Raw genomic sequence first — 23,002 nt, forward strand, 5'->3', positions numbered from 1 at the left:
GCTTGTCTGCAAACGCACAATCAACCTGGTCGACATCTCTGGCTCTAATGTGGTAGAAGATTGAGGCAAGATTTAAATAATTATGCACTAAATAATATAGTTAAATAAATATGCACTAGCACATGATAAATTGTACTAGTGTGATGCAAGTTGTACTGTGTATGTGTGTGTGTGTGTGTGTGCAGGTTTGATTCCCTACGTAATCATGTAAACAACTTATTTTAATTATATGATGCTTATTTTAACTATATGATGGTGTTCCACTCTTCAGTGCCTTGGCGAGAATAATTCATATGTCTCTGTCTGACTTATTATTATTGAAGTAGCTGTGATACTTTTAATCGGCCTGGTCTACTAACACATCTTCAAGATCTGTCATAATTTAGGGTATTGTTTATATCTTGTAGCTAAACTAAACCGTCAAATGTAACTACAAGCTGTTTGAAAGCCAAAAATGTAAAGAAAATCTATGTGAGTTTTTTATATAATGCAAGAAAAAGATGAGCATGTCTTTAGTATTTACCCTACTTTTAGTAGAATATACTTTCCTGTCCATGTAGGTGTTGTTGCAAACAAGGATGAATGCCTAATAAGCCAATTTGAAACTAGGAATCTAAAAAATATTGATGGTTGTACTTGTTTGGGCGAAGACCTCAAAGTAATGAAACACGCATAGACTCTTGCATATAAAATAGTAATTAAGAACACTTTACTGAGTTGAAGAACTGCATACATACATAAACACACACGTATAAATAACTATATATATTGTATAAACAAGTACTTAAAAACACTTTACCGAGTTGAAGATCTCCTTACGTACATAAACACACACATATAAATAAATAAATAAAAAGATATTATATATAAAACTATATATATTCTTAGACCGACAGTGTAAAGAAATACTGACAAGCAACTGAAATTTTGACAGCATAACAATGTGAAAAATAAAAATAAAACCATTCCATACTTGCTTCTGTGAAAGCTTGCTTAACTTTTGTTAAGCTTTCCTATTCTATACTTGCTTCCGTGAAGCTTTCCTAACTTTTGTGTATACATGAAACCATGATTATGTTTCTAAACATGAAGAAAAAGCATGATTATATTCACAAGCAATCAAAATTTTGACAGCATAACGGCGTAAAAATACAAACAACAAAATTTTCCATTCCATACTTGCTTCCGTGAAGCTTGACTAACTTTTCTGTATACGTGAAATCATGATTATGTTTTCAAACATGAACAAAAAGCATGATGATATTGATAAGCAATCAAAATTTCGGTAGCATAACGGTATGAAAATTCAAACTAAAAAAATTCCCATTCCATACTTGCTTCCGTGCAGCAATGAATGCTCATGGGAAGAAGAAATAACATAAGCAAAAAATCATATGTTGGTATATTACTTTGGTAAATCCAAAGCTCTCAACAAACTTCTATCTAGTATAATAAATATGAAATCATGGCTGAATTGATAAGGACGATCAACACCAACAACATGTCTTCAGTAATACCAAAAAAGTGGCACCCAAACACCATGGTCACACATCGTTCCATAAAAATCACAAACTAGAAAAAATGATAGATAATACCAATGTTGATGTCAATCAAGGGCAATGTGATCCGAGCTCATATTGTTGCCAATCAGTCTCCTCATCACTATCTGCATCAACTGCTGAAATAGCACGTACACATGGAGCCTTGAAGCGTGAAAGATGTTGATGGAAAACCTCTGGATCACTATCTATGCAGAGACAGTGTCTAGACAACTCAACGCAAACATTGCCCAAGCCACCACATCCAGAAAACATATCAACAATGTAGGTGTGCTCCGCAGTAAATGTCCGCACAAGCCAGCTAAAAAAAGCAAAAAATATGCGTATTTTTACTTTATGTAACATAGTCCAATAACGCATAGTAGGAAGCATATATTCTTACCGAAAGAAGTCAAGGCTACGCTCGGCGGCACCTCTAAGAGCGTGTCCTCCAATGTACTCTCCGTCGACGCGCTCCACCAGTATTCCGGACTTGGCATCGAAAGAGTTGTTGTCCACGCTCTCTCCATCTCATCGATCGTAGATAGGACGTTGACCCTTACGATAAAACAATCCTAGCAATAGTGTTTCCACCTACAAATTACAACTAGAATGTGATCTAATTGAAGAAAACTACAAGCATGCTTTTCAATCAACAAATAAATTTACTTACTCTCTCAATCTCAATGGTCTTTCGCACATAACCATCGGGGATCAAAATAAGGATGGTGTGCATCATTTTGAATCCCATCTCGATGGCATGGCTAGACACAATGCCAAAGTGATCAGTGGAGCTTAGGGTGATGTACCACCCATTGTCTGCCACATACTTTGAAGCTATTACGGCCACTTTCTTACTTAATTTTCGAGAGAATTGATTCCATGGAGGGACCTGCATAATACGCATTGTTAATTTAATTAAAGTTCCAAAACTATCATAGACTGTCCATTGTGGTTTTGAAGGATGCATACCTCGTTCTCTGAAAAATTTTCAACTTTAAAGTTTGTTGGAAAATCCGCAAACAAAAGAGAGGCCACTTCATTGCTCTTTTCCCCATCAACATGGGCTGAATGAAGAAAATCCAAGATCCTGCATACGATCAAATAAATGTATTTCAAACATTCACAACACACCACACATAGTTAGTCTTTCTTTTCACATGTGTTTACCATTTCTCATCATCGAGAGAAATTTTGTAAACATCTAGCATGTTCCCAATAACGTTCACATCACAATCTATGGAAGGCACTGCATAATCAGAAAATAAAATATTTCATCAAGAATTGTTGAGTAGAAAGAAAGTGACAGCTAGATATCTATACAAGCAAGTTTACCTGTGGAGCCTTGAGCACCTTTTTGGTTCTTTTTGGGAGACTTATTGGGCTTCTTGGATCTAACAAAATCCAATCGTTTCTTTATAGAGGAGATTGTACTATTGTTTACTCTTTTCGAAGAGGTGGCTTTCTTGGAAGCTGAGCCAATCTCCTCAATACCATTTTCATTTCTTTCAAGAACGTGCTCTAAAGCAAACAAAAATATATTTCTCACAAACATAATCTAAATAGTATGAGCACTTTAACAATTTTGTAGTTTTTATAAATGCCAAAAATAACCTTTATATAAGTTCCCTTCATCACGTGGGTAGGTGCCTCGAGTGTAATCTAGCCACCAAGGGCAATACTCAATTTCCCAAGCAATCAAACCATAATCTCTCATCCATAGTGGATACATACACTCCTCACAAGAGAGGTCCCTCCAACTTTCAACAGCAATTGGCAACTTCTCCAACAAAGTTTGATCGTAAAGCTGAATTAGCCATCTACATAAAATGCAGTTAACTTTATTTGAGCTCCTTTCCTAAGTGACTTATTTATTATACAAACTCTAAGTAAAAAATAGAATGACAACCATAAAGATATCAATTGTATTACCTGAATAATACTCTCCTTGAAGATTCCAGAAGCTCTGGAATTTTTTCATCCGACTCTTTTGTGTTGAGCTTACTCCAAAGCTCCACAAAAGCTTTATCAATGTGGTCCCTCAATTGGTGATGAAACCATGCTTCAAAGCCCTCCGGCATTTCTTCAATCATTTTCCCTTTGATCCTCAAGCATTGCTTCAAGATACTTCCCCAATACCACTCTTTACGCAAGTACATTCTAAATTTCATTGCACTAATATAACGCTCAGAAGTAACATCATCTACACGGCAATGCATCAAAGAGTGCAATATTTCCTTTTTCCTATAGAGCAAACAATAAACAAACCATAAATGCATTGATTCATTTGATGATTTCATGTGTATTTTTTATCCAAAAATTATTACCTCTCTGGTGATATTTTAGAAGTTGCCAAAGAGTGGACTTTGTCTCTTGTAAGGCCCACTTGATCCTTTTCTCTTATCCAATTGAAGTTAAATAATAAAGAGAAGAACCCTTGGCCATTGGCGGGGTTGGCAATGGCCAACATCTATGTTATATTAGCACGAGATCAAATCAAATCAATTTTTCAATCAAATATATCAAATTCAAATGACATGTCAACTTACAATTTAGTAGAAATTCAAACATAAACGGGGAGAAGAGAAAGTGTTTACCTTATAAGCTCTTTCTTTGAATATTTTTTCTATTCTTCCTCGAGCAACCATTTCCTTTTCTGGCAGTGAAATTGAGGGATCGTTGATCTCTCGCATCTCTTTGATAAGAGACAAGTCAAAGTCTTCCTTTTGTAGAGCAAATGAAAAAAAAAAGTAAGATTTTACAAAATAATGTCAAGCTTTAGAAATTACATAAAAAGTGTACTTTAAGGCAAAAAAATTTACCTTCCATATGAGCATTGCTAATAAAAGAGCAGGAGCGTTGTACCAACTCCCTTTAGATGCCTTCTTCTCACAAGCAAGCTCTACCTCTATCCATCGAATCCAATCTTGGGGAAAGTCTTTCATTAAAGAATCTTTGCTTGCCACAGCCAGTTTTTGGAACAAGAAGATCTCCTGCCCAAAATTTGTGCTCACAGTGGTTCTACCAATCCTAAACCACAATATCTTAAATTAAATGGCAGTAGAATGACATCGATAAAGTAATAGCAATAACGTTCAAAACAACAAATGTGCTTACTCATTTTGAGAGCGCAAAGCTAGCATAAGCTCCCCCTCTGCACTTCTATCAACAAAGACAAATTGACATTTCACAGAACAATGTCTCCACTTTATCATTGAAAATTCTACAACAACAAAAAAGAAAATTAGAAAGCATAGAGTAATACAAGTCAACTTTACATTAAACAAAAAAAAAATCACTTACGTGTTTTTATTAAACGCATCCAAGTTTTCAAACGGTGATTACCATCCCAAACGATAAATTTTTTTCCCCTTAAGTCTTCCCACTCAAGGGGAAGGGAATTATCAAAATCATCGCTTATTTCTCGCCAAATAGGCCCTTCATCTTTGTCTAAGTCGGAAACATAATGTTGATCATGGCCTGGCTTCTTAAATGACACAAGAAATGGAGCTCCAAGCACACTGTATCCAAACATCTCAAACCTTTTCACCAAGCCCTCAGTGCCTGGACCCACCGCTCTAATGGCTTCATTTTCCATCAATCTACAAAGAGGAATTCGAGGAGTTTCCCCACCTCTCTTTACAATAAAACCCTCTACAGTATCCTCTAATATTCGACCATGAACATTCTTTCCAAATACTGTTGGATGATCAGGAGGTTTAGCAACAATTGTTGTTGCTTCAGACACGCTGTGAGCCACCAATTCACCTTGTGTAGCATGAATATCTATGAACACCTCTTCTTCATGCACATCACTCAATATATCCTCTTCTTCATGCACATCACCCAAAATATCTTTATTTCGATGGACATTGGAAGAAGCAATGGAAGATCGTGCATTGGCCCTATGCCCTGTAGTGCCAGATCTTAATGTGTATCCTACTCCTACAAGCAAAAAACAATAAGAACACAAATAGTTTAGTGAGTATGATGAGACAAAAGAAAAGAAAACAAATAGCTTAATGTATTTGAACTTACTTTGAGAGATACCTGTCCTACCACGTTTAGATGGTGTACGAGCCATAATCTATTAACCACAAACAACAAAAATATTCTTAGCAATGACAATACAAATATAAAATTCTAAATTTCGGCAGCATAACGGGTAAAATGCAAACTAAAAAAAAAAACCATTCTCAACTTGCTCATGGCAAGGAAAAATACAAATCCACTTTGACATTTGTATACCTCTTCTCTACAACGATCTGTTCTTACATCATTGTAATTGTTACTGTAAGTGTGTATGAAAGTGTGTTAAAGTGTGTGAATGCAAGTGTTTATATGTGTGTGTGTGTGTGGATGTATGCATGATTGTGTGTGTGAATGTAAGTGTAATGTGTGTGTGTCTTTATGCATGATTGTGTATGTGTTTGTGCTATGTATGCAAGTGTGTTGATGTTGTGAATGCAAGTGTTTATATATGTGTATGTGTGTATGTATGCAAGTGTGTTGATGTTGTGAATGCAAGTGTTTATATATGTGGGTGTATGTATGTATGTATGTGTGTGTATGCAAGTGGATGTGTGCATGATTATGTGTGTGTGAATGTAAGTGTAATATGTGTGTGTATGCAAGTGTGTTGATGTTGTGAATAAAAGTGTTTATATATGTGTATGTGTGTATATGCTTGACAATACAAATATAAAATTCTAAATTTCGGCAGCATAACGGTGTAAAATGCAAATTACAAAAAAAAAAATTCTCAACTTGCTCATGGCAAGGAAAAATACAAATCCACTTTGACATTTGTATACCTCTTCTCTACAACGACCTGTTCTTACATCATTGTAATTGTTACTCTAAGTGTGTTTAATATGTGTGTATGCAAGTGTGTTGATGTGTGTGACTGCAAGTGTTTAGATGTGTGTGTGTGTGCAAGTGTTTTTGATGTGTGTGTATCACTGTGTGTGTGTGAGTGTGTGTGTGTGTGTGTGTGTGTGCTTACCTGAACACGCTCGCCTGATCCACCGGAGGAGGTCCAATGGAAGCTCCATTGGAGCTCTTCCATGCCTTGAAAGGCATGGTGAGAAAGCAGCGCGCGTTGCCTTCTCACCATGCCTTTCAAGGCATGGGGGAGCTCCATAGGAGCTCCATTGGACCTCCTCCGGTGGATCGGGCGAGCGTGCGCAGGTAAGCACACACACACACACACACACACACACACACACACACACACACACACACACACATCATTTGATATAAAATCTACACACACACACACACAGTACCTTGTCTTCTCTTGCTCCTTCTTCTTCACAGCAAAAATCCACTTTCTCTTCACTCCACTTTCATCTCCTTCTTCACAGAAAAACTTCACTTTCACTTCACTCCACTTCGATCTCAATTAAAACTCCATTTAAACTTCACTCCACTTTCATCTCAACTATTTTTTTTTTCACACACACCATATATTACAAAAATGATAGTGTGGTATAAACACTCACACACACACATTCATTTATTATATATATATATATATATATGTATACACACACACAAAGATATACACAAAATGGATTCATATATATAGTTTTACTAAAAAAATACTATGTTTTTTACACACACACACACACAACCATATATTTAAAAAAATGATTGTATGTGTTTGTGTGTATAAAAAACGTAGCATTCTTAAAGTTAAGTCATGCACACACACACACACACACACACACACACACACACACAAAATGTAAAAACTATGTGCACAGTTAAATATCTTATGTGCACATACACTCAACTTAAATATCTTAACTTAAAAAAATGCACATACACTCAACTTAAAAATATCTTAACTTAAACTATGTGCACATACACTTAACTTAAATATCTTAACTTAATAAAATGCTACGTTGTTTACACACACCCACAAAATCATTTATACACACGCACAGTAATGTATATAACTTAACTAAAATAATTATATATACACACTACCAAAAACACACACACATATATATAAAATGGCAAGATGGAATCATATATATAACTTAACTAAAAAAATTCCTACGTTTTTTATACAAAGTCAGTCATATAGAATGTTACGTTTTTTATACACACTCCCAGAATCATATATATATATATATATATATATATATATATATATATATATATATATATATATATACACACACACACACACACACACACACACACACACATACACAAAAGATGAAGACACTATTAGACTGCATTAAATGCAATCCTTGAACCACCATTTAGAAATTAAATGGCCCCTTAAATTTGATAACATATTCCATTGCACATACATTCAGAACCGTCATATATTAAATGCACTTCTTCGATTATGATTTTCATTATTCTTTGAGCCGTCACAAGATCTTACGCAACTGTCTTTTCGTCTACCTACCAATCTTTCACTTTCATTAACCTTCACATCTTTCATTAACTTTCACCAGTTTCATTAACGTTAACTTTATCTTTAACTTTCATTAACCTTCACCACCTTCACTTAATCCACCACAGTTTTCTCGCATCTCCACCCTGTAATCTGTTGCTTGAGAGAATATGTCCAACATGAAAGTAACAATAACTTGGAAGGTTGGTGGTCAAATAGTCAACCGCGACATTCAGTTGAAGGGAAACTCATTGTTGCTTAGTGCTTACTATTTGCAGAGTTTGCTGCCTCCATCTTGCCATTTTCAGTCACTATCTGCTCTTATTGAAAGTGATTGTGGCCTAACAAAAGTCTTGCTGCAACCACAGTGGGATATAGAAGGTCATCAGCATTTCTTAATAGATGGTTCTTTTTCGAGCTTGTTTGAGATGCTTCATTCAGACACATTTATACAGGTATCTGACAATGAGAAAGGAAATGACAAAGAGATATCTGAAGATGTTTTAAGCATTGTGCATCTTGAAAGTAGTGGTGACGATATAGGACAACTCAAAACTCATTCAATCGTCATTTGGATTCAACAAAATCCAGGGGCAAAAAAGTTAAATGATCTGTTAACATTATGTGGAGCTCCTTTGCAAGTTGCTGAACTTACACAACATTATGATGGAAATTTGTGTTTTGAGTTACCTGCGACTTAGGATAAAACAAAACGAATGACAGGGATGGAACAACGCTTTGATGGTCACTTGTGGACTCGCCCATCTGTGACAACCATGGCAATAGCATGCACAATTCGTCTAAGCCACTGTTTGGGATTCATGCAGTGTAATTATTCAACGTGTCCTCATTATATTAAGGAACAAGAATTCAATAGTAGAGATTTTCATGGATATTTGGACAGACAGGTGAAAAAGGACTACCTTGCAATGGAAGAGAATACAACAATAACTTGTCATTATTGTCAGAAGGTTGTTACTTGTGTTGTTGCTTGTCCCTGCAAAATCTATTATGTTTTTCCTAGAGATGGTACAATGTCGCGACTGACAATACATGTTGGTAAACATTGTCATAATGTTAAGGCAGGTACCTCTAGGGCTGCTATTTCAAGAGTGCGAAAACTGGTAGGTGCAGTACTAAAAATAGAAAAGGGTGGCCCAAGAAAAATTCAAATGTTGGTGGCTCAAAAACTTGTTCTTCACTCCTTGATTGGCGAGGAAACTAAAGCTACATCCGATGTACAATTCAATGATTTTTTGGAAGAAATGATGCCACTGGTTCAAACCAAAGGGTAAGAAAACTCAATTTGGTTCCTTGAATTTGTTAATTTTTTAACTATTATAAATTTAGCCTTCTTGTGATGCATCGTGTAGGTTTTCTTCAATTGTTTCAAAGGAGAGAAAGAGTCAAGGTGCTGTTATTGGGGATGGATATGATAATATTTTATTGCTTCAAAAAAAGTGCATGTTTCCTTTTTTTCATGGGAGTAGATTTCCTGGACAGGGTGAAGAGGATGACAAGTGCTTCCTATTTAAAATGTCCACTAAAGGACCAGGTTCTGGGATTGATCTAGTAAATCGGATGAAAAGAACTGAAACTGGTGACTTGAGAAATGCGTGGGTGCATTTTGATTTTACCCATAGAATAGATGGATGGGCAACAATGTCATGCTCAGTTTATGATCCAAGGTAATCTTTAAGTATTTAAATATCTCGTATTTTTTTATCATTAAATAAAAGAAGATGTGTGAAAATATTTATGTTGAATATCTTGCAGCATACGATCACTACAAATAATTGCTATATGTGAAACTAAAGAGGAGGATGCAAAGACTCAAGTTATTTTTTGGGAGAGCCTTAATTCAACAATGGAAAAGTACGGACATGGTGCAGCTGACTTTGCAGGTTTTATGTCTGATGAAGCTGGTGCAAATTGGAATGCTATTCGAACAGTCTTCAATGGCGGGCCAGATAATATCATGGAGGGACGTGAACGATCATGCCTATTTCATTGGGAGCAAAGTCTCCACAAATATGCTAAAAAGTGGATACCTCAACATCTAACAAATCAACACATTGATATGTGTGAGGACTGGAGAGCTTGTAAGACCATTGTGCTTGCATCTCAAAAGGCACTTTCAATTCAAAAGTGGTGGAGACAACATCTATCTACAGAGAGCATCACAAGAGTGAGAAGATGGTTTAAATGGTGGGAGCAACGAATTTCACACTGGGGAGGAATTGGAACAGATGTAAGTACCTTTATGACAATCTATATTTTTAGAAAAAATTCTTTTCATACATGAAATTTATAAATTTTAATTCATGTTTTTTTGCATTTCATAGGGTGGTCTAAGTCCGTGGGAGCGGGCACAAATTCCCAATGTTAATTTATCAGAAAGTGTACATGCCAGTTGGTTAGCAGGTGAAGGTGGAAAGGGAAAAATATCCTTGTATGATGCATGTGTAACAGATGTTATAAACTCATATATTCAATGTGCAAAGCGTTTGGGATATACTACTGGGCGTTATATAGGAACGGGTCCCACAATGGAGACCTTGCTTTCTCGAGTTGAATCTCAGCAAACTCCAACTCCAACCAACGTGGCCCATCTATTACACGAGGCTGTTGCAGGGACTCCCATGTATGCGCAACCAATTTTGCATGGAGACAAAGAAACAGTACAACGCAAAAAGAGGGGCAGAACAGGAACAAGTAGCTCCCATCGGCCGGAATATGTCATGGAATCTAAGCAACGAAACCATAGCGGTGGACCAAAAAAATCAAGTTTGATACCCAAGGACCAGGTATTTCTAACATTCCGCTGCAAATTAGTGACAGTGATGATGATATTGGATCTCAAAAAGAAACAACCACACCTTTGTCATCTAAAACAAACAATGTGTTTGAGAGTGATGTGCCACGCACTCAGTGGGCCCTCAGGAGAATGCCCATTCAAAGTCAAAGACAATGTTTTGGAACAGTAGGGAGAAAAAATTGTGAGAATATCTTGCATAGTCGCTCAATTGGTCTTGTTGCTCCATGTATATGGTCCGAAAGAATGTTCAAGGGTAAAACAATCGAGCAATGGTTATGGTTTTGTAATCATGATATTTTGCATACCCAATCAATCAAAAGATAAGTCAAAGATTTACCTCCTGCTCCAAATGTTTGGCCAGTAGCAAGAGGGACAGATATCTCCACACAGGAACTTGCCGCGCTGCATCAGAGTGGATTTCGGACAGAGAATTCAATGGTAAATCCACAACCTCTTGCTGGCGACTGCAAAGAAGGTGGTGGCAGCTCGAGGAAGAAAATGTGGAGGCATGGAATCTCTAAAGAGGCCATGAAGAAATTGGAAGCATGTAATAGTATGACAATTATATTTTTGGATGAAGTGAAAAGGTCTCAAGAGCATGTAATTTTCCGAGTTCTCACTGAAAATAGTTATGAGATTCATATAAAACAGAGTCCAGCATGCACGTGTCCGGATTTTCAGAAGCGAGAGAATACCAACAAATCGTTTTTGGTATGCAAACATATGTACTATGTGTACACAAAAGTGCTCGGACTTGAACCTAAGGAGCACATGATTATTCATCAGCCAACCCTCTCACCAATGGACATCGCTTTTATTCGTGGACAACCAAGGATGATTTCTCCCTCCATTTAATTACAACTGGTTTGGTATGCTTCTTTCACTCAACTAGAATATTGATCTATGATATGAAAGTGTTTTTCTATATTTATTTTGGTTTATTATACTTGTGATTATTTATCTTGAAAAAACATTGTTTATGCAGCAAAGGATTTCAAATTTCAAGCAAAAGATATGAAGCATCTTGCAAGCTATTTGGGAGCAAATTACTTGCCTTTTAGAGTGACCATTACATTTATGGCGACTATCCTTTTTTGTACTCTAATTTTGATCTTATCCTGTGGTAGTTTTGCGAATGTATTTACATCCTCAAACTTATGTTGTTTCAAAAAGCAATTGCTTGGGAAAAATAGTATTGTCTCTATCTGGCATTATTTTTTACTTCATCACATTTATATATGCTGTGGATTATATTTAACTCTGAAATTAGTGTTGTCTCTATTCTGCATGATTTTTTACTTTATCGCATGTTTATATGTTGTGGATTATTTGACTCTGATCATATGCGTTGCGAGCATATTTGACTCTAATGGCATGAGTTGTGAAATGGTGATTTTATTTGTTTACATTTTTTCCGTCGTTATGCCCTCTCGGTCTCTCTCTCTCTCTTTCTCTGCGTAGTGATATACAACTCTATGATTTTACTTTCTCTCTCTAGAAGAGAAGTCACTCTCTCTCTCTCTCAAGGATTTATGATCTCTTCTTCCAATGGTAACTCGCATAAATACTATCTCTCTAGAATTTATACTTTCTCTCTCCGTCAACCACACATATATGGAGTCTTATGACGATTGAAAATTACATTAAATAGATACTTTATGCTATGACACATATTTGGTTAAGAAAACTCTAAAGATTACTAAAATTGTCAAAAAAACTTGAAATGAAAAACTCGCAAATGTTAAATCCCCTTCAGAAGCTAGAGAGTCTCGGCAAGAACAGGGTACTAGAGAATTGGGAACTGTAGATCAAGAGATACCAGAATCGGATATTTTTGGGCTTTTTCATGTGCAACCAGTTCCAATTTCAGAACCAGTACAAGTGGAACCAAACCAGACTGATCTTAGAATCAGTACCAGTATGATTAAACCAGACTGGAAATCAGTCCAGTTTCAGTGGGAACACACTTTTCAATTTTTAAGCGCCCAACGGTCTGATGGCACGCCAGTAGTAATCATTTCAAGGATGGGTAGAAGTCTTGTCCAATGCATGCCTTCCACGATAGCAGCGATGCACACAAGTCTAGGAGCGATGAGTGGTGGAGCTTTTATGGCGCGAACACGTATAACAGTCAGGAGAGTCGGCATTTTTCCTCACAAATCCCCTGCGCGACGATTTCCTCCCGTTATTCATTCGCCATCACCAAGCTCTGAAGTTTCTTCAGTACAGCCGTAGACCTCATCTTCTAAGGAGACAGCTGACTTTTGACTAGCTTTGCCAGCGACACCTGGGTACGGCTTTGATGCATCAAGTAAGTCTTCTTATCCTTCGCCTGTTTCGTCATCTTCACAATGTATGGGTAGAAGAAAATGCTCAGACAAGTCTCTGCTTTAGATTGCAAGCTGAAATTGATCATACCCTGAGTAGAGATCCCCCATTGAGTAGATTGCCCTCCCTGCAAACGCCTCTGCAAATTCATCCACAATTGGACCTGTACCTACATTTCTAATTGTCACCTTGTTCACTGGTTGCATATCTTGGATGAAGCGTAGAGAACCATTCTTCTTTGGAACTGTGAACCACCTGTTTGAGTATGGAGCACAAGAAGGCTCCAAGATTCCCATTTTGATTTTCTCATTCAGTAGCTCTACTAACTTTGGCAAATGAGCCTTTGGAACCGGAATAGGCCGCAGATTCCAAGGCACATGAGGTATTGTGAAAATTACCATAGGAGCTACAATATAAGTATCAACACATCCTATCTCATGTGGCTCAAATGCAAAAGCCTTACCATGCTTTGAAAGCATTTCTTTGAAGCACTTTGTGTCCTCCTGTGTTAGAAACTCCTCGCAACCAATCTGCAACTCTTGAAAAGACTCCTTTGTGAAGGTATGCCTGATCTTTTTAGGATTCCGCAAACTTGGTTGTAAAGAAGCCTGTTCAATCTTTTCCTTGTTGTTGGGTGGTAAGGGTGAAGCTACTGGTTTCACCTTCTTTGCTACACTCTTGTATTTAGTTTCAACATGGACTTCTGGGCCAACTGTTTGGCTTTCTTTAAAGGCTTCTATTACTTGATACATTTCCATAGAGCAAACTTCCACAACTTCATTTTCAAGATGCAAACTAGACCTCATTATAGCATCAAGCTCACCCATAGTATCTACAAAAGAAACTTGTTCACACAAACCCAAAACATTTTATATACGCTTTAGAAACCAACTCTTTTTCATGCCTATTTGTACATTATGCACATAATGCCTCTCATATCTCTTCAAATCTTCAAGTTTTGTAAAACATACTGATCCATTCCTTGTTACCAAGGAGCTCATCGAGAAAGTTTCACCTATTTTTGGATCAGGCGAGACCCTTTTTCTTTCTGTACCACTGCAATCCCGCTTTACAATGGTACTTGGCCAAAACCCATCATTTCTCTATGATCATGAAACTCTTTGCTTACCTTTGGTAGAGGATGTTCTCTAAGGTTGTCACGATTTCTTTCATGGTTTACACAGACTGTGAGAAATTGTACAGCTCGTTTACCATCTTTGCTATGTATTCTAGCATATGTTGAACCATCGTCCATAACCTTTGTTTCCATTCGAACTCCCACAATGTAGGGTTGGATGATATGAAGATGTATCCTGTACAAAGAAGTTTTGGTCAATCTTTACATCACCTATTGTCACCTTCACACCTGGACATGCTGCATACAATTCACCGGATGAATTGTTTGCCACTTTTACCATGCAACCATGATCTGTGTCCATTGGCCATTTGCACTTGTTGTAGAGACTCTTTGACATTATGTTTATTTCTGAACCATGGTCAATCAAGGCAACAAATGGCTCTTCAAGATCACCTACCTTGACCAAAGTTTCTGTAGTAGCCCTTGCCCAATGATTTCGTGAATAGTAACTCGTAGGAATATCTTCAACTTCTTCATCATCATTTGAGAAATACACTTGATTCACTTTCCCACTAGATTGGTAGCATCCTACCACAGCTCCATCATTCTCCTTATTTTGCAGTTGCATCCCTTGTGTCTTTGAGGTTTCCCCTTCAACCTGTGGACAAGAAACTTCATCAAGGGTTTGCCTCTTCCTCTTGATGATGTCAATGATCTCCTCATGGAATTCACGCTTTCCAATGCTAAGAACTTCTCCCAAAGTAAACTCAATCTTGCTATTCAAGATCCTTTCCTCCAAGACTTTCTTTAATCTTTAGCAACCTCAATATCAGATTGTAGTTTATAAGTTGGGCCTTTTGTCTTACCTTTCGTTGGCTCTTTCTTCTTTCCTGTTGTAGACTCCTCCATGAGTACTTCAGGTGGAGATGCTCCTTGTGTTGAGGGTGTTTGAGAAGGCATTGAGTCGCTTCTTCCCCCACTTCTAGAAGCTCTTTTTGATGGTCCTTCATCAGCATTCTCACGTCTGCGCTTCTCTTCTACAATTGCCTCATTTTGTTGGCATTTTGTAATGTAGGCATGCACTGACAATGAGTCCACTGGATCATTCCATCCTGTTTCTAAACGTATGCAATCACCTGCTTCATGTAGAATCTCTTTTGTAAGCTTTCCCTTTTTAGCTAATTGCATGACATTTGGCCAAATTTGACCATGATGGTCACTCACCTCTTCATCACAAAAATGTTCAATTTTTACTCCATAAGTAGCTGCCTCAACTGAAGAGGTGGCATGCTTGGTTGCCATATCTTCAACTAAGGTTTGCATTCCCCCCTTCCCAAAGATAGTTCTCAAGGGTAGACCTGTCTCTCTTAAGTGGATTTTACCATCCTTAAAAAAGACAATATCTTTTGACAAAGCATCACTAAAATCATCACAATCCCTTCTTACATGGTCTGTACTATCACACCAAATACATCTATTAACAAACCCTTCTTTGGGCTGTTGTCTTTGCCTAGGAAGTGGCCCTGATGGTTGGCCTTTTTCTTCAAGCTTTGCAAACTTCACCTTCAAGTCACGCATTCCCTTCACAAGCTCATCTAGCATGGACTCATCAAACTTAGGAGCGATAAAAGTAGGCTTTACCATTTTGTCAGAAGTTGAGGTGGAAGGACTTGTAGTGTTTACTACCATCTTGTCCCTTCTTCTTTGTCGTTTGGCAAGCAGTGAAACAGCACCTTCAACCTCATTCCAGTCGGTCTTTAGTCCTTGCTCAGCATCTTTATCTTCAAGAAGAAGCTCCAAATTTTCTTGAAACTCTTTACCTGCAGCTTGTAAGAAAAGATCTGTCTTCTCTGCATCTAGTGTGGCCCTTTCTGTCCTAGTGAGTTGTGCATAGCGCCGCTCAAATTCCCTAAGTAGCTCTGTTATTGATAGTCCTTGCTTTGTCTTGACTACCCATTCTAAGAATGTCCTTTTGGTCACTCTCTCAGAGTCCTCTATGAAATATTCCTCCTTTAAAGCTACTTTGAGTTCTTCCCAATTTCTCCCATGCTCGTCTTTAATTGCCCTAACATGCTCCCTAATTTCTGGAGCAACAACTAGCTCAAAGCTTTGAATCATCTCACCTTCTGACACGCGATGCAGCTCCATCTCCTTCACATACTTGCGTAAGTACTTGTTTACATCTTTGCCATTGAATTCATCCATTCTGTCGACGACCGCTTGTATGGCCTTCGTTGCTGAAATCTCCCTTCTTTCAGTGGCATGTTGTTGTTGCATGAACATTGCAAATGCTTGAAACATTTGCATTGTTGTTGGGTCAAAATGCATACCCTCTTACTCAACATGATCACCCATGGTTACCCACAAACTCTCACCCTGGCAGTTTCGCGTCGGGTTCACCAAAAATATGTCGAGAAATTTGCGGTCTTGCCAGGAAAGCACCGGGATTATGGCTGTGAGAGTTTGTGAGAGAACTCAACAAAAACTATATGAAGGAGTTAAACCATAGATGCCATGAAGACTAGGGTTTGGAAAGAAGTGCAATCAAAGAAGACTCACTCTTTCTCTCTTTCATTCACACACACAAAGAAAGAACGCAAAAGAGAATGTCAAAACAATACGAAGATGAAAACATCAAGGCTATGGTCATATTGTATCATGGGTAATATGAAAGGGTTAATGGATGAGTTAATGGCATTCAATCTTGGCTGACCAAATAGGCTACGAATTGTTCTTTGGAATTGTAGTTTTGTGCTTACCATAATATATATATTTTGTCTAGTGATTGGGATTAATTGTGTGTACAAATCCTCTTGGTTCATAGCAAGATAACTACGCTTACATCAAAAGAAAAATTATAGTCTATGAGAGGTAGTATGATGGGATCCGGTGATAGAAGTATTTCATTGAGCCTTTCAGGGCCAAAGAGAAACACTATACGTTGTTGAAAGTGTATTTTACGGCTAATCCATACGTTAATTCTAATAGATTGTACAGAGTGAAAGCGAAAGAAATGATCAGCATGTGGGTTATTCATCTAGGATAGTATGTGAGAAATGTAGATATGAGAGAAGTGAAGAGATGAGAATTTTCCCTCCCAAGCCCTATTCTTGCCCGTAGACAGTAAGGATACTGCGGGGAGAGATGTACCTGTAGCAAAGAGAACCTAAAATTTGTAGAGAGGATGAATTACTAAGAGTGAGAGAGATAGATTTGGTTAAAGAGATAATATAAGATATATATATATATATGTTGGATTAGAGATGAAAAAGAAAACAACAACAAATCAAGAAAACATCAATGTAGAACACATCTTACTTGAAACCCTTTGGCACCATTATTGATGGGAGAGAGAAGAAGAGTGGATAATTCCACTTTGATTGATACACCAAGTGCAAGACCTTCTTTTATTAGAGTTGATCTTCCAAGGTTAGCTTGTTGCAAGAATGGCTAGTCTTCCTCTAGGAGAAAGTGTAGGCTTGGCTTATGTTAATGGCTAAGTACAATTAGGCATTACTACTCACTCCCTCGAGAATTCCTCTCATCAATGGCTTGAATGCTTGAGTTCCTTCCAAGGAAGAATAGGTCCCCTTTTATAGGTGAAGGGAACCCACAAGGGTTTACACAAGAAGAGAGGAGCCAGTGTGAACAGGAATTGCAAAAGTTGGAAATGAGTTGTCCCTGCATGATGTGGGCAGACTGGGGTCCAGTATTTTGATCATATCTCCTCAACCGTGGCTCCAAATTAAAAAGTAAAAATATGGGCAAAAACTTCAGCTCATTAGCTACGATTTTCATTCTTAAAATTGTTTTCCAATTCAGATTGGAACCTCGTGTAGAAAATTCATCAAAATAGGGTCCATTTATGGCAGCAAAAGTCTTCATGTGGTCTCCTTAGCTTAGACTTTCATTTAATTCCAAAGGACACATCATGCCATATGAAAGCATGGCATTGCTCCTTGACAAAGTTTTGTAATCATGTTTGCAATAATGCATTAAAATAAGTGTATCTTTGAAATCATGCCACCTAGTGTCCCACTAGGATTTGATTCTCTCCTAGTAGCTATTTAAAAAGAAATATAAGAAAAGTATAAAAAATACATAGAATATATATATATTGGAGTTTACCCTAGATATAGGATCTAGCTAGGGTGTGAGATGATAATGAAATAGTAGAAATAAAGAATCAATGCTTTTTGCCCCAAGTTAAAGAGACGGAGCTATTGATGCTTTTCCCATTTTATTTTCTGATGGTAAAGTAAGGATAGGTTACCCTTGAGAAAAATAATAGGATGAAATAGAAGGCTTATTATTATACTTAAATATGCATATGTACACTATAGAAAATATAATTATGTATCTAAAAAAATACAAGATAGATCTTGTAGCATGCGTTCCCACTATGTACGTGTCACAGCACGACAACGGGCAGCGAATTAGTTCGTAATTACTACGGTAATTACTATGGTAACCCAAAATGTATAAATAGGGCCCATTACATTGTAATTGGGTTGACATTTAGGTTAGTATTTCGGCAGCATTTGTACTTGAGTTGTCAATCATTGGCAGTTGTTGTTGAGGCAAGCTTTTCCATGCATGGGAACCCCCCATATATTTTTGCCCTTTTACCAAAATATTTCCTATTATATAAGTTACTTTTGATTTTTTCTTCCTTTTTCACAAACATTTTAGCCTTTATTAAATAAATAAGACTTATGCTAATCAATCACGATGTAGCATAAATAAGTAAGCTTTCCTTGTTGATCTCTCTTTTGACCCTAAATATTAAATATATATATTCTAAATTACATTATATATTTTAGTATTTTCTAATATATTTTTCATGTATGTATATTATTCCACCCTACCAAATATTTTATTCACTAGTTTTTATTTTCAAACCTCAACCCCACTTTCAAATTTCAATAATACCTCCATCTAGATGATTGCCGATCTTTTCAAAACTCTAGGTCATGTTTTCATACACATGAAGGAGCTTACACTTGAAGGCAAGAGAGAAGTCCACTCAAAGGGGACCACCAAAAGACCTTTGCAGCCACAAATAATACATTATTTGGCTGAATTTTTTTAAGTAAAGAAGAACCCCGAATCTGAAGGAGCGTTCAACATGAAAGATGTATCTCGTGATCTCAACTTTTAGCTCAATTTTTTTCAGAATTTTTGGAGTTATGAACACGGAGATATGATTTTTGTAGTGGACCCCAGTTTTCTTGTGTAATGGTGACACAGGCCATCCCCAATTTTCTTCCCTCTAGAATGGCTATGGTTCTACAAGTCTTCAAACATGATTACAAGAGACAAGGCTCTTTTAATGAGGTATTGGCAAGTTTAGAGTGATTCTATCACCATTTTTGGAGGATCCATCCTCATCAACAACTATCCACCTTTGACAATCTCTTTTGTAAATTTCTTACCTCTCTCTTCTCTCCCTAATAAGCTTATGTCTAGCCAAAGCTAAACTATTGTAAATACCTCCTATCCTCTACACCCTACCCACATTCTCTCATCTTCTCTCTCTATTGACTCTGGTATTTTAAATAATGAGGAGACAAGATGAGAGCCACAGTCACATGCACCCCATTTTCCTAGTCACCAAAGTGAGACACTCACCTCAAATAGAAATATTGCTAAATCCTCCCCTCCTTCCCTATATAAGGAGGCCATGAGAGCTCACTAAGGGGAGAACACACACACACACACCTATCCATACACACTCTTGTGCTACATGCTTGTAGCATGAACCCTAATCACATGATCACAACACCATCATCATCACCATCACCATGCACAAAAGATGAGCACCACACCTCCACACCACTTGTAATTAAGGGTTGAAGGCACAATTTCAAGAAGAAGAAGGGTGGACACACTCATGATATTCCTTGCCATCAACTCCCATCTCTCCATTATGCCTTCTACGATCTTGTCCCCTTCTCATTATCCTGCCATACGCTACCTATTGTATTCATCTTTTGCAAGCAATCAACACACTCCATCTTGGTGCCATACTTTGTGCCGTTTGGATACATTTCATTGTGAGTATGGTATATGCTTGTTCCTTGACTTTTTTTTTCTGCTTATGTAAAGGTGTGCGGATTCGCCACCATACACACACACTCTCTCTCTCCCTCTCGATCATATTCCTATCATCTTGCTACTTCCATCTTGAGGTGTGCGGATTCGCCACCTCTTGTATGATAAGTGAGCATACTCGCAAGTTTCCCCTACCTCATTAGCTTCCTTACTAACATGCACGATTAGCAATCCCATTCTCACTCATTCACCACTCCTCTCACCTTATTCTCCGACCACCTCATTCCACATTTGGGCGTGGATCTTGAAATTGTTTTCCATGGCATGCTTCATTGTGTATATGTATGCGTCCTAGCCGTATATCTTGCTAGGTGGTGCCCCTATTGTGTATCCCCCATGATGAGGCCATTGTGCATAGTCTTGGTGTAGAGGCCACGGGGTCTATTTTTTCACTTCCGCCTCTCATTTGGTGCCCCCTCTGAGGAGGGCTCTTGAAACCTTCAGTTTACAAGGCTGACATATTTACTTCCCTTCATGGGCGAGTGGATTCTTGAATTCTCTAATTGGACCACTGAAGAGGAGGAGCTTCAAGAAGGTTTGACTCAAGTCATCAAGACACTCTTGCCAGGGTGTTGTATTGTTAGCATAGAAGAGGTGGTAAGACCCTCTTTCCCTACTCAAATTTTTTACATTTCTCATCATCCCCGCAAGCGTAAAAGCAAGGCACAAGCTGCATCATGCTCACATTGTAGCCAAAAACCGCACCTTCTACATGAGTGCAACCCAAAGTGAAGAAAAGGCCATCATTTTCTCCCTCGACATCCGCACAGGCGTTCTCACATCAGTAGGCTTTCAAGTAGCACCAGGCTTCTCTACATCTACGTCCACATCTTTGCCACCTATTCCACCTACGTCCACAACAAGACTTCACAACTTAAGGAAGCTACTACGAACACATGGTCCCTCCCTCTCCCTTGCACCAAAAGATTCAAGGGTTTTCCAGCGCCGACAATCACCCCGTCTCCAAAACAAAAGGGTAAATCCTCCAAAGTCTTTCTATACCTCACACTCATCTCATGAGCCAGGAACTAGAAACAGCAGCATGGATTCTACGTCGTCTACCGAGTGAAGTGACGGAGCTTGTCATCGACAAAGTCTTTGACACTGGTTTTGCTTGGCGGAAAGACCATACCCTCCACCTTCAAGGGGTGTTGCTTGTGAATCACGGCTATGATGACGACTTTACAACTTGCTATGCATCCATCCACCTTGGATTAATACAAGTGGTAAGACTCACCACCTACCTCATCACACCTGTGTATACACTAGATGACACTCTATCTTGCAGGAAAGTGAAGTTGCTCAAAGAGAGAGAGTTCAAGCTTTTCTAAGAGCTTGCTAGAGGGGCAGTCCTAGAGCTAGAAGACGAAGACAAACTTGTCCTGTGGTACTATAAATTTGACCTCGACTACCAAGAGCTCTACACCTCGGACTATAACCTTCTACCACAAAGGAGAGAGCCTTTCCAAATTATCATGTGATGGACCCAGCACATCAACCTTTTGCAAGGAACCAAACTTATGCACCACAAAGAATTCAATCAATCAAAGTAATCTTGGACCGCAAGATGTTTTATCAGCAGATCATTACAACCATGTTTGGTAGAGAATGACTGCAAGAGATAAACACCTCTTCTCTACCCTTTATCCTACCTATGATTAATCATGAAGTGTCTTTTGATGTAGTTATTTTCATCCTTGTATAGTATGTTTTCCATCCACCGAGCACCCATATTTTGAATCTCTATTTTAAAAAAAATTTAAAAAATATAAGTCGAGTTAATTTTCTCACTCTCACAATGGCAAGTGTAGCATTTCCAACATTTACTGGTAAGGTGGGTGAGGATGCTGGAGACTTTTTAGACAACTTGGAAATAGCATGTGTCATCTCTGCGAGAGATGATGATGCTTCACACTTGCGCATCTTTCCACTTCTAATGAAGGTGGAGGCAAGATCATGGTACAATGCCTTGGCACAAGAAACCAAGGAACGGTGGGACTTATTAAGAGCAGCCTTTGTCAAGCGTTTTGGAGAGGGCACAACATCAGAGAAGCTATGGCAATTGTTGACAGAGTTGAAGCAAGGCAGTATGCTGAAATACGCATCATATGAGTCAAAGTTTGTAGATTTGTGGGGGCGATGGATTGCATCGCTAAGAGAGGATGAGGGGCACCTGATTTCCTAAAGAAGGATCGGTTTGTGGCTGGGTTATGGCCAACTCTTAAAGAGAAGGTGAAGGGAAGGTTTCCTGCTACGTATGAGCTAGCAGTTGAAGTGGCCCGCCTTAAAGACAAGAATTTGCTCCTACAAGCCAGGAATATCGATGAAGAGGAAGCCGTTAGGACCCGACCACCTCTAGCACCACCTATAATAGCCGCCTAGAGGATTCAACCACAAGAACCAATTGAAGATCAGCAAGACCTGCTCAATCGAATCACCAATCAACTTGAGAATCTCTCAGTCCATTTGATACAACAAGGGTATGCACACAATCACAACCAAGAGCAAGGGACAGGACAACGAGGGCAAAACCAATAATACCACCGCTACAATTGTGGGGAGGATGGTCATGGCATGTACTACTGTCCACACCCAAGGAGGCAGAATTTCAACAGAGGAGCCAGGCAAAACCAGGTTTCACCACCGAGAGCAAGACCACCACCACCGAGGGCACCACAACAAGCACCATCCATGCAAATCCTACAACCACC

The 23,002-nt window shown here is 38.3% G+C and overlaps 1 protein-coding gene and 1 long non-coding RNA gene across 2 annotated transcripts in view; both read right to left on the reverse strand.

Annotated features, from left to right (window-relative positions):
- Nucleotides 1-1,365: 1,365 nt before the first annotated feature.
- Nucleotides 1,366-2,400, reverse strand: LOC147417032 (uncharacterized). The gene is made up of 3 exons (XR_015187458.1): nt 2,212-2,400; nt 1,942-2,132; nt 1,366-1,860 (listed from the first exon to the last, which is right to left on the reverse strand). It is a non-coding gene; the product is annotated as an uncharacterized LOC147417032 (long non-coding RNA).
- Nucleotides 2,401-2,456: 56 nt separating this feature from the next.
- Nucleotides 2,457-23,002, reverse strand: part of LOC147417033 (uncharacterized) — a 38,397-nt gene continuing 17,851 nt past the window's right edge. Inside the window, exons 2-11 of the mRNA XM_086507898.1 lie at nt 4,842-5,483; nt 4,656-4,761; nt 4,361-4,568; nt 4,136-4,261; nt 3,866-4,008; nt 3,471-3,782; nt 3,153-3,358; nt 2,874-3,059; nt 2,709-2,787; nt 2,457-2,628 (exon numbers count right to left, since the gene is read on the reverse strand). Of these exons, the coding sequence (XP_086364024.1) occupies nt 2,457-2,628; nt 2,709-2,787; nt 2,874-3,059; nt 3,153-3,358; nt 3,471-3,782; nt 3,866-4,008; nt 4,136-4,261; nt 4,361-4,568; nt 4,656-4,761; nt 4,842-5,483 (2,180 nt within the window). The remainder of the gene's footprint in view (nt 2,629-2,708; nt 2,788-2,873; nt 3,060-3,152; nt 3,359-3,470; nt 3,783-3,865; nt 4,009-4,135; nt 4,262-4,360; nt 4,569-4,655; nt 4,762-4,841; nt 5,484-23,002) is intronic.

The sequence above is a fragment of the Adiantum capillus-veneris genome, unplaced genomic scaffold (assembly GCF_014529385.1).
Source record: "Adiantum capillus-veneris isolate H3 unplaced genomic scaffold, ASM1452938v2 Hic_scaffold_33, whole genome shotgun sequence".
NCBI classification, from domain to species: domain Eukaryota; kingdom Viridiplantae; phylum Streptophyta; class Polypodiopsida; order Polypodiales; family Pteridaceae; genus Adiantum; species Adiantum capillus-veneris.